The 12264-nt window shown below is 52.1% G+C and overlaps 1 protein-coding gene across 1 annotated transcript; it reads left to right on the top strand.

Moving 5' to 3' along the window:
• The first annotated feature begins 763 nt into the window (after nt 1–763).
• LAMP5 (lysosomal associated membrane protein family member 5) lies at nt 764–11625 on the top strand. The gene is made up of 7 exons (XM_054821106.1): nt 764–1013; nt 1098–1191; nt 1467–1639; nt 1928–2059; nt 2150–2255; nt 3743–3931; nt 10424–11625. Exons 2-7 carry the CDS (start codon nt 1152–1154, stop codon nt 10600–10602), a joined length of 819 nt encoding a protein of 272 aa, XP_054677081.1. The 5' UTR covers nt 764–1013; nt 1098–1151; the 3' UTR covers nt 10603–11625.
• Nucleotides 11626–12264: the final 639 nt, after the last annotated feature.

The following is a 12264-nucleotide window of genomic DNA, read 5'->3' as shown; positions in this document are numbered from 1 at the left end:
TCAGCGCCGGGCCGCGGTACCTGCGCGCCCCACAGCCCCGAGCCTGGCGGGGACAAAACTCAGCGCCCTGGCACAGCTCGTCCGTGTCGCACCTCCGAGTGTGCCCCCCCCCAATAACGCTCCGCACGGACGCGGCCTTTATTGTTTGAATGCACCTTCCCGGTGCTGTCGGGACCGCTCCCCTTGCTGCGGGATGGTATCTTTTACATTAAGCTATGTTTTATGGTTTGCCGTGGTATTTTAAGAGCTCAGGTGTGTTGATGGCCGTTTACAAAAGGGTGCCGGGTTTGCTGCTGACCTTGCCACACAAAAATAGCTGCACGTTTCTTTCTAAATTAAACCACGAAGCAGCTGTTTGCCTTCACCGAAATTACTGATGCTCCGTGAGCAGCCGGCGCTGGACTAGATAACCCCTCCTCCATCCCCTCTGCTGTCCCGGTTTAGCGGTTCGTTTGTCCCTCCGGTGGCGCTGGTGCTGCCCGGGGATCAGCCGCCTGGCGCGGCACCGACAGGGAGGGAAGGGGGGGGAGATGGGGGGGTGGCAGGACCCCCGAGTAAGGGGGACCCAGCCCCACGCCGTGCCCCGGCAAAGCCCGTTGCAGGGCTCACCCCGCGGTGCGGCCCCGCTCCCAGCCCCTCTCCTGCCCGGGGGAAGCGGGGAGCGCTCGTTACGGTTCGGCCCCGCTCCAGCGGCACGTCGGGGCGGCCCGGCTGGCCAGGGGTCCCCCGGTTCCCTCCTCCGAGGTCCACGCTCTCCGCCAGCATCCCCGCGGGGATCCCCGAGAGCCCTTCCGCGGGGGTCGGCAGGGCCCCCCAACACCGGAGGAGGGGGGGAATCCCTCCTCCCCGCCCGGCCTCCGCGTACGCCCCGTCCCTCGGCGTGGGCGCCTCCATCAGCTCCGCCGGCATCTCCCCTCCCCCTCCCCACACACCCACACACTCTTCCCCATCCCTCCTCCCCGCCACTCCGCAGCAGCGTGCTTTTGCAGCCTGTGCAGCTCGTGAGAAAGGAGGTGAAAGGAGGTGTTTCAGCTTTTTTTTTTTCTCCTCCTTTTTTTTTTTAATTTTTTTTTCTCTCTCTCTTTCCTCTGGAGCAGACCCTTTCGGAGGAGCAGCAGCAGCCGCGGACACGCCGGGGCCAAGCAGGGAGGATGGCCGGGGGGCGCCTCCCGGGACTGCTCTTCCTCTTGCGTGAGTACAGCGGCGGCGAGTCGCGACACGGAGCCCTGTCGCGATGAGGTAGCCACTGGCGCCGAGACAGACTCAGCGCTGTTAGAGCACCGCTCCTGCTTCACCGCCACCGGCTGCCCCATCTCTACTGCCCTCTCTATCGCGACGGGGACGCCCCGTCGCGACAGAGGAGCTTAACTCCAGCGGGCTCGGGGGTGTGTGTTAAGGTGAGCCGGCAGAGGCTTAGGGCAAAAGGCCCCGGGTGCTGCCGCCGCTCAGCGCCTCTCTGCCCGCAGACGCCGCGGCTCGCCTGGCTGCCGAGCAAGAAGTTGAAAATCTCTCCGGGCTCTCCCCTAACCCCGAAAAGGACATTTTCGTGGTGCGGGAAAACCGGACGACGTGTCTCATGGCGGAATTCGCCGCCAAGTTCATCGTCCCCTACGACGTGTGGGCCAGCAACTACGTGGATGTGAGTGTGGGGTTCAGGGGCGGGGGGGACGGGACACGGGGGCCCGGGGGAGCTGCGGCGCGGCCCGGAGGGCGGCCGGGGCTCGGGTGTGCAGCGCTGCAGCCGCGGAGCCGCTGCACGTTGTCACGGCAGGACCGGTGGCGGCGGGAGGGGGGAGGAGGAAATCCGCCGGTAGTTTTGGAAAGTCCTTTATCCCCTCCGAGGATATTGAGCCGGGACTTTGAGAGGGCTGTGGGCGTCGAGGGGGGCGCCGGGGCCGCCCGTCTGAGCCCCGCTCCCCGTTTCCAGCTGATCACGGAGCAAGCCGATATTCCGCTGTCGCGGGGAGCCGAGATGAAGGGCAAGTGCGGCACCAACGAGTCGGAGCTGGAGATCTCCTGGCTGGAGCAAGCGTACACCCTCAAACTCTTCTTCCTGAAGGTACGGGGGTCCCCCCGCACGCCCGGGAGCTGGGGGGGGGGCGGTGCGCGGCGGTATTGCCGGGGTTCTGACCGGCTCCTGTCTCGGCAGGAGGGACACAACACGTCCCGGGGCCCCGAGGCTTTCTGGAGGCTCAGCCGGATCCAGTTCACCTATGACACCACCGAGCGCACCTACTTCAAGGACGCCGTCAGCCGTAAGCGCCCCGGGGGGACGGGATTTTAAGCGGATCCCTGGGGTCTGGCGAGCTCGGAGCTGAGGGGGCAGGAACGGGGCGATGAGCACCCCGCGGGCTACTCGCCTGAATGCAGTTTAACGGGGGAAAAAAGAAACCGCAAACCCACCCGACAAAGCCGGGATCAGGTGCCAGTTTTAAACAGCGTGTTATTTCTCCCCCCCCCCCCCGCTTTTTATTCTTGTTTCTTGTTCTTCAATCACCGCAGTTGCCGTGAGAGCCCAACCTCTGCCCGTTTGCTGCGCTGCCCCGCGCCCTCCAGGCGGGACCCAGGAGCCCAAGGGGGTGGGCAGTCGGGCAGGGTCCCCCTGGTCTGGAAAAAATCATCTCCTTTCCTGCAGGAGATGTTTTTTAAGGTTACTTATCTCCTCGGTTGTGACGATGGTTGAATAGGTGGAAAAGCAGCGGTTTCCCAAGATAATGATGATATCGACATCAATATCCATACCCCTGCACGCCTCCACACCTAACAGCTTCCTCTTTTCTCACTGGGTTTTCTTTCTTTTGGCTTTCATTTTATTTTTATTTCATCTCTGCTCAGAAATGAGTTGTCTTGTACTGAAAATTGAAATACTGTCATTTGCGAGTTGATCTTCCACAAGATTTTCAAACTCCAGTGAATGGTGCAATTAGACTTTGTGGCATAAGACACGCTGGATGTGGAGCTATTTTTCCCACTGGTGTTTCTACTGTTTGTGTCCCCAAAACACGGTGGTGGCCATGCCTCATCACCCTCCACAAATGCAAACCGCTGATTGCCTTTCTGTGCTGCCAGAGGGGAACAAAGGGCTGCAGAAGAGCGGGAGGTGGACGGCATCCCTTGTTCCACCTTGCCGAGCCACATTCGCCCTTCGTTTATAAAACAAGCTTGATGTGATGGGAAAATATCTTCTCATAATCTATACTTGGGTGAAATGGTCACACTGTATTTTCAGGAAAGATGTTATGGCCCATTTTGCTTTGTAGTGAGGTCGCCAAATTGCATTGCTCCTTCCCACCTGAATTCAGAGCTCAAGTGTAGCCGCAGGAATTGCTATTTCCCAAATGTAGGGAGTACGAGCACAGCCCGAGGCTGAAGGCTGCATATACATCAATAGAAACCATTCCCCTGACTTTATGGACTTCACGTCCTGTGACACGAGCATATCTGGCAGCAGCAGAGCCAGCTCTCCCCTTCGTGCGGGCAGGACCGTGCGGTGCAGCCATCCATTTCTGCGCGCGAGAAGGCGACCCCAGTGAGGGAACTGCCCAGGGTACGGGGGGGCGTCGTGCCAAAAGCACGGTCCCAGCCCAGGAGAAAATGCTGCTTTAAGAGCAGTGGAGCGTGCAGCCGCTGCATTGCACACCGCCTGCATACCCTTGTGTTCAATTCATTAGCGTTGTTAATAAAGTCACATTGGTCCACCAGAGATGGGACTTGACCTCTGCTGTTTCTGCCCCTTGGCCAGCCGGGAAGCACACGGCCAACTCCCACCGGCTCTCTGCCCTGGTCACCCCGGCTGGGAAGTCCTACGAGTGCCAGGCGCAGCAGACCATCTCCCTCATCTCCAGTGACCACCAGAAGTCTGTGCAGCTTCTGCTGTCGGAAGTGCGCATCCAGCCCTTTGACATCACTGCGGATTTTGTCTTCAGTGAAGGTAAGGTGCAGGGTGATGGCATGTCCTGCATCCCCAAGATGCTGACGCTGCCACCGCCTTTGGGGGTGTCACAATGTACTGAAGGAATTTGGGTCCCGCCTTTATCAGAGCACCTTCCACTTCCTCCAGCGGGTTGTCAGTGTTCCCTGCGGTCCCTCCAACCCATTGCCTGCCTCTGTGGTCCCCCGAAAGCCTTTACAAATTCAACCCAGCTGCTATTTGGTCAAAACATGGGCTATCGTTCCATGTACAGTGGCTTCTGTAAGGACTCCTCTAGCTAGGTTGCCAGGAGGCCCCAGAACTGCCTGGTCCCTGGGGAGCCCTCCAACATTTAGGCGTCTCTCCTGCGGCACAGCAGGTGCTTCGGTACAGCTCCAGGGCTTTGTGGGGCCGCTGCGCGCTGAGGAAAGCTTGGGGCTGCGGTGGCAGGAAATACTTGCAACGCGCATTGCTGGCTTCGGTTTGATTAACGTTCATTGCAAGGGTGAAGGAAGCGTAACAGGGACTTCAGTGAGGCGCCTTGAGCGCCAAACACACGGGATGCTGTTCCTCCTCCTAGGTTGCTTTAATGTTAATTGTGGATAAAAGAAAATGTGCGTTGACACGTGCTGTTCCTATCAAAGGGTTGTACCGAAGTCAGCAGCAATACTGCCATGGGGCAGGATTCCTGCAGATTTTGCCTGCCTTTATCCTGAGGAACCCGTGGTGCTCCTCCTCCTCCGTGACTTCCCTCTGCCTTTTCCGTCAGGTTGAATGAGGGAGTGTAAAACATGCTCACCTGAATTAGGGCTTCAAGACTAGTCCCTTTTTCATAGTGCCGTCTCAGCAAATTGGTTAACTCCGTTACTGTAACAAGATGCAAATAATATTTGTAATAGCCAAATCTTTTAATAATGAGCTAGAAAATGGTGGTGTTATTTTCAAGCCTAGCATTAACAATGTGGGGCTTTATTATTTTGCATGTGGGAAATATTTTAGAACACAATAAAAATCCAGCGCTGACTACGGAGCCGAGCACTTACGCTCATGACTCACATTCCTCTAACTGATGTAGTAAATACATGCTATTATGTACGCTGGCTCTGGCAGAGCTCTGCGTGGCTGAATTACTCATGGCAAGGCCAGTGTAGCACGGAGTAGGTTTTATCCTACTGTTGGCACAAAAAAATCTTTTTTTTTTTTCTTTCTATCGTAGTAGTACCAAATTTTGCATTGGTTACAGGGAGAAAAAGGTAGAATTTAATAGGTTCCTATCATTTTTTGCTGGCACGTCTTTATCCTCTCCCTCCTGTGGATCCAGGCTTCCTGCACTCAGTGTTTGGCTGGGCAGACCTTGGAGGCTGGGAAAAGCGTAATTAAAATATGGAAGTCTGGGCTCAGTTTTAGCTGCTGGGTCTCTGTCACCCCAAACTCGTCAAGTCCGAGAGCTCACGGTTAAAACAACCAAACTCGGCGTTCGTTGCCAAAGGGCTCTGCCTGCCTTTTTCATGATACGCTCTTTCATATCAGGCAGTACTTTTCCCCCCCCCCCCCCTTTGTTGTTGTAGTTTGGATTTTTTTTTTTTCTCCAGGACGTGAGGAGTCCCCAGTTGGTTTAGCAATCTTTAAACGCGTGCGTGGGATTTGTCCTTCTGTGGAAAGCACAGTTTCTTTCTTTGTCAAGCTTTCTGGTTTTTTGTTGTCGCTTTCGCGATTCAATGACGCTTATTTTTGTTGGATTCCACTGGACATTAAATAGCAAAGAGCACCTGGAAAGTATGGTCAGAAATGCCCGCGAGGTCATGGATCAGTGACGCTTCACACGGGGCTCTGCCGCTTCGCCCAGCGGCACGTCCCCACCAGCCCTGCAGCCCAGCGTGTCCTCGGCACATGCGTGGCAAAACATGATCCTTTGTGGGGTCTGAGAATCACTGCCAATCTTAAATTACAGTAATTAGCCTTCTCCTTTTTGGCTCATTAATTTCCCATTAGGTAAAATTCCTATTAATTATGAACAAGCTACAGAACATTTTAAAATATTTTAGAGTAGAGAAGGAGACCTGCTAGAGCAGACGAATCGCCGGGACGCAGGAGGGTCAGGGCCCTTTTACCACAAAGAAATGGCAGGAAAGGTTTTGTCGTTAGTCCTGACACTGTCCTGTCTGGGGTAGATCGAAAAGCTTGTAGGGAGTGATTGGATTGCTTTTATTTTTTTGAGTGCTTAAACTCGTATGCTAGAATATCTTTTTTCTTTTTTTTTTTTTTTTTTAAGACACTGCTTCCAGCCCTTACAAATACATATATATATACAAATATACATAAATACATATATTTACCTCTTTCAATACAGAAGCAGCGGAACATTTTTTTTCATTCAGAGCTTGGGAAATTTATTTTTTTTAATAGGGAAAAGGTGTCTACATTTTTCAGCTTAAAAGATCAGTAAAAAGAGAGTTCAATCAAGAGGGTGCAAGGAGAACATTTAAATTGGTGAAAGAGCACCACAGAAATTGTCAGCTCTTTTGATTTTAATCCAAATAATGGAAAATACTGAAGGGGATACAAAGGCTGAGAATTAAGGACCAGGATCCTGGGAGGTCTCCTCTCCCTCTGGGCCACCCCAGACGAGGGCCACATCTCCTCAAGGGTCCTTGGCACCGAGTAGCTCTTCTTTGCAAGCTGTGTGGCCACATTTAAAAAAGCATTGAGTCTTGAATTTTTCCTTGCTTTTTTAAGCTCATCACTTATCAACGCCCATCTCAAAATCTCAAAAAATCCATCCTATCATGCCAGATGCAACTGGGCTGGTTTTCCGTCCCTTTGAACAGCCCCTGCACCGGTCCTCAGGCTTGCCGTCGTGACTGCGGGAAACCGCTGATTTTTTTTTTTTTGCCTTGCTGCTATTTGTTCTGCAGAAGGATGCTGAAACAAGAAAATGGGCCTGTCGGGCGGTTTCGTGGCCTAATACTGAAATTGGACGAGCACTCACCATAGAAACCGTGGCGGTACGTGAGCCTGGGTGCTGCGCGGTGTCGAGGAAGCACAGCACAAAAGAACAATGCGGACCGTACCTAAATGCCTCCTTTGTATCCGCCCGCAGTCTTTGGTCGACGGGGCCAGGACTGGGGCTGCGGGGTGGCGCCTCTCTGGCAGAGGGGTGACCCCGCCGGGTCCGCGATGCAGCAAAACTCCCAGCGTCACCTGAACTTTTCACAGAGTTAAAATTTGCCAGGGACCTTTTTTGCTTTACTGCACTGAGGGTAAAACCCAGTGATTTGGGCAAATGCTGAGATTCCTGTGACCTGAGACAAAATACTCCGGAAAATTTGATGGAAGGTGCTGTTTTCCTGCAGAAGCCATTGATTTAAAATAGCTGGCAGTTCCCAGTGCGATGGTGTGTCATACAGCAACCAGCCCACCTGCCCGCTCCGTGCTTGATGGGGTTGAGTGTCTGAATTTGTGTCTGTCGTGGACTTCATGCAAAGCCTGCTCCCCTCTGCTCCCCCTCGGCACCTTCCTTTGCTGGTGGACCAGCAGCGATACCGGTTACCTACCTCCCCGCGGTGTCGTGGACCTCAGTGCCTACGCAATGCTTTGAACTCTTGGGCTGAAAAATGCTGTCTAAATGTTAAAGTACATTGTTACAAATGGGAAAATATTTTTGTTATAAAATGATGTGTTTTAACATTATATTAATGTTCAAATACAAAATTCATCCTCCTAGCAGCCAGCATCTGGAGGGCCTTAGTTGCACTGCAAACGTGTTTGTGCTCAGCACTTGCCTGCGTCTCCATGCTGGGTCCCCCACAGCGCCGTTCCCCTTCCCCCTACGCTCGCCAGAGAGCCCAGACTTTGGCAGTCTGCTCCAAAAGGAGAAAAATGGATGTGTCTGGCGAGGAGAGGGTGCTGGTAAGGCAGGAGGCGGCTGCTCTGCCAGGCTGCCTTTGTGCCCGGGGCAGAGTGCAGCTGGGGGAGCAGCGCGGTTTGTGGCTCTGCTGCTGGACACTGTGAGCTTTGCTTTGATTTTATTCTTTTTTCTTTTCTTTCCTGTGGGCTGCTTTTTTTTCCCTTTTAATCCTCTTTAAAAAGTGTCAGGATAAAGAACTATCTTTCCTGGCTGCTTGCAAGAATTGACGCCTTTTTGAGTTGTGAGTCAGAAACTTAAATACAGCCGCGGCTTTCTGTGGGCACCGGCGCTTTGCCCGTGTCCCCTGGCACGTTTTGTGCTCTGCAGGAGGTTTGCTTTGGCAAAAGATGGGAATTCAAATATCGCAAGCAGGTGTGTTAGAGCTGGGTGAGCCCTCTGCGTGGCAGCACTGGTGCTTTTAGTTTTGCCCTCTCCGCTGGCTGCAGACCCTTGCATTCGCCCCATTCTCCTGCAAACGCAACATCCTTCTCGTTTAAGGAAAGGCGCATGCGCAAACCTGCCGTGTTTGAGCGAACGCCCTCAGTCAGGTTTACAGCAGAACCGTTTCAATTTTCTGTGGGGTTTAAGCTAAACCGCTTTCAAAGCAAAAATTAGTGCTCGCGGGAGGAGATTGCGGCGGCTGGACTAAACCACTGCTAACTGGCACATCAGCACGCCCCAGCCTGTCGGGTGCTGCAGCCGCGTGGTGAGCGCACCGGAGCTCCTCTGGCACGGATCCTTCCCGTAGGAGGGGTGCTGCTTTGTGCCGGCACGTGGGCAGCGGGGTCGGAGCATCCCTGGCCCCACGGCACTGCCCCGTGCGCGGCTTTTCCCACAGTCAGGTCTGGAGATGCCAACCTGCCGCTGCGTCTCTGCCTTGGCGCTGCGACTCTGGTCAGGCCTTAGCATCCTAAACTGGGAAGAATTCCATAAAGCTCTAGAAACCCAATTTGGGGAGCTAAATAATAATCAGGAGGGGTTTTTTTGCCTTTCTCCTTAATACAAACAAACAAAACCCCTGCATTGCAGCAATTGCTGAATCGCCTGTAACACAGTCCTGGTGATTAATCACTCCTCTGGTGAAACAGTGAGCAAATGGAACCGAAAAGGACTTTTTTTTTTTTTTTTTTTTTTTTTTGTTAGACTACATCTCACTTTTGCTTTTTTGTTTCACTTCATTTACAGCTCAAAATGTTTCCCGATGGCATCTCTGCGAGCCCGGTGCTGGGAGGAGGGCTCCGTGCTGGGAGGTGACGGAGCTCCCGGAGGTGCCGGCACCGCTGGAGATACGTCCCTGCTGTCACCTCCTGCCTGGGCCTGGGGGGTCTCTGAGTTTTGCCTGTTCTTTGCCACATGCCCTTTGATTTGCAGAGCGTGTGCCGTTCGTGGTTATAGCAGATCTCTGCATCTTGCAGTCAGCTGCCTGGGGAACCCATCTGGACGGTCTTTAGCGATGGGAGAAATTAGTGGTGCCCTTTGTATTTGCTCATCTAACATGCAGCTTTTTTTTTTTTACCTTTTTTTTCTTTTTAAGTAATTGCTGTTTTCATTGTTTTCAGCACAATTCTAGTACTGTGAAGATGATGATCCAGGGGCCAGAGCACTGTCCCTCCTGTACTCCATAACCTTTTATTATTTTTTTGTTCCGGAGTTGGCATTTTTCTTCTTTTTGGTCTGGCAGCCCCATCTCAGCAGCATCGGCTCCGCCTGTCCGTCAGCACGGATAAGCAACAGTCCTGTGGGCGGGAAAACCAAATCGTGCTCCTGCCAGTCAGGCCTGCGGTAGACTCTGGAAGTGTAAGGGAGCTGAACCGGGATTGCCAGCGTAACGTGGTTCCTGCCCTCGGCGGCTGTGCCTTTGCAAGCGAGATGGAAAAGTGTTTTCCCACTGTAGCTGTGGTGGTTGTCATTATTTTCTAGGGGGTTATCAGCCTGTGACGGGGACTCGTAGGCCAGAGAGTAAGACCCCGGGGAGGCTCGTGTTGCTTCTGCTCATCCTTTGCCGTGTTTGACAAAGCCCACGGGGTGCCAGGGTGCTGTTTGGCCACAAACACACACGTGCTCTGCCAGCGCTGGTAAACTCCCCTCGGGGAGCTGCCGGAGACGGGGCCGAGGTGCTGTTGGATCTCTGGCAACTTGCAGGTAAAGGGGAAAAACCTTTTAACGATGAGCAGGGTGAGGCTGATGCAGGATTAAAAACTTCCTGACATTGAGGGCTCGTGATGTTATTTTGTACGTGTGCTGTCCCATTCCCACCAAGGCCGTTGCTGTGCTGGTGTGGCAGAGAGGCCTGAAGAGGAGCTGACGGGCATGAAAGCGTTCTTGTCCCACCGCGTCGGCTGGTTTGACAGAAGATGCCTCTCCCTCCAAACCCTGCGTTGTGACTGTGATTTCACTTTCCTCCAAAGCGATTGATTTTCTCCCTGGGACTCCGATGACAGTTGCTGTCTCTCCTTGCCGCTGCCGCTATTTTTTGCTGCGCAGGGACCCCCGATGCTGAGCCGTGACTCCGGGGAGGTCGGTTCGCTACTGCAGCAGGAGTTCAGATTTGCAACATCTCGTTCACTTCTCTTTTTCTCTCTTTCCTTTTCGTTCTTTTTCTGCAGAACACAAGTGCCCGGTGGACCAGAGGGAGCAGTTAGAAGAAACCCTGCCTCTGATTTTGGGCCTGATACTGGGGTTGGTTATCGTGATAACCCTCTGCGTTTACCATATCCACCACAAGCTGACAGCCAACCAGGTGCAAATTCCTCGCGACAGATCTCAGTACAAACATATGGGCTAGGGGACAGGATCGAGCAGCCCGAATATTTATCAGGTAGAAAAAGCAAAAGCACTTTTTTCTAAGGGTGAGGAAATGTTAAGGGGGGGGGGGGGGCAAAAGACGGTATTCACAACACCTGATCGTGGGTATTTTGTGGGGATACACACGGTAAGGTTAGGCTTTGGTACGGTCAGTGCGGAGACATTGCTGTCTCTGCAAGAGACTCAGCAGCTGGTTGTAGGAGGCTGGGGCAGGAGGTGGTATGAATACCTTCTTAACCGCTGGGCCCGGCATCTGCAGACAGAAATGCTTCACTTATCAACGTTTAACACTGGGGGCAAAATTAGCTTGTTATTTAAGTTATTTTCCTTCCCCCCCCCGGGATTCTTAGCTCCCCAGCACGCCGCTCTTGGCAGCGTTCAGCCCTCTCCGTTCACGTCTGTGCAGGGAGCAGGGCTGGGGGACAGAGCCATTGCGCAGGCTTCACTAAAGGTCCTCTGCTGAAGGGACTCAGACCACATCCCTGGAGTTTGCACTCATGTTAAGGAAAGCATGAAGGCAATACAGGTGTGTCTGAAAAACTAAAATAAGGGCCAGAACCTCAAGCTGGTATAAACTGGAGTAACTCCAGCGCAGCAGATCGCAGCCAGCTGAGGAGCTGACCCCACACTCGAGGCTGAGCGAGGAAAGTTTGTTTTTGCTTCTTGAGCCACACCTGAGCTAAACTTAAAAATAAAAAATAAAATAATAGAGTATTGATACACCAATTATAAAGTGCCATGCTACTGCAAGTCAACCGAGAAATGCTTCTGGCTGGACATCCTGCACGTATTGTGATTGTTGTTGAGATGTTACATTGCTACCTGCAACTGGTATTTTCCACAAAGAAACAAAACAAAACAAAAAAAGAAAACAGAAATGTTAAAGTTACTATGCAGATTATTCAGGTGTAATCTAATGTAACAGAAAAAAATATAAGGAAACCCTTGAAATCTGTCCTTAAATGTAGACCATTTTTAAAATGAATTAAAACATGTACATATATAATACATGATTTGCCGCCTTATTTTGAAATGATGTAATGCTTTTTACTAACTGTATGATATCTCATGGAACTGGTGCACAAATACATAGCCTGAATGGATGTTAAATGTAGGATTGATTCTAGCGGTATTTTGGTGCAGATGGTTTGGTGAAGACATGATGGTGGCTCAGTATTCTGTGATTTGTCGGCTATTTCTAATATTTTTTTTTTTAATCTCTCAGCTATTTCTTTCTTACGTGTTTTGTGGGGAATGGCACCTTTCACTCTGGTCCTGTCTGGTTCCCACTGAAACCTTTGACTTCCCTTGCCTCCGGTGTTATCACAACAAGAGAGTTTGCTCTTCTTGAACTGATTTGATCCAAACAGGGACTCGTACAAACTGTCCCCCTTCAGTTTAAAACAGAATAATAGACCAAGAAAAATAGTAATTTCAATGTTGGGAAGTGGAAGAGGAGAAACTTAACAGCTTTTTAATGCTGCAGCCTCCTCCAAAAATTGATGAGTTGTTCTTGTCAAGGGTGAAAACCAAGGTGGATGCAGCAAGAGCCTTCCTTTAGTCCTGTCTCATCATCCTGGTCTCATTTCTATGTTAAGTTTGCCTTTTTGTTTTCTCATTTGGATGTAAGAAGCAAAATTAT

This window comes from Grus americana, chromosome 3 (assembly GCF_028858705.1).
Source record: "Grus americana isolate bGruAme1 chromosome 3, bGruAme1.mat, whole genome shotgun sequence".
Taxonomy (NCBI): Eukaryota; Metazoa; Chordata; class Aves; order Gruiformes; family Gruidae; genus Grus; species Grus americana.
Note: the sequence above shows the minus strand (reverse complement) of the source record. Positions and strands in the feature narration are given on the sequence as shown.

Coding starts and splice junctions, on each gene's coding strand:
- LAMP5 (XM_054821106.1), top strand. CDS start 1,152: ATGGCCGGGGGGCGCCTCCCGGGACTGCTCTTCCTCTTGC. Junction 1,192..1,466: donor GGGACTGCTCTTCCTCTTGC/GTGAGTACAGCG, acceptor CTCTGCCCGCAG/ACGCCGCGGCTCGCCTGGCT. Junction 3,932..10,423: donor GGATTTTGTCTTCAGTGAAG/GTAAGGTGCAGG, acceptor CTTTTTCTGCAG/AACACAAGTGCCCGGTGGAC.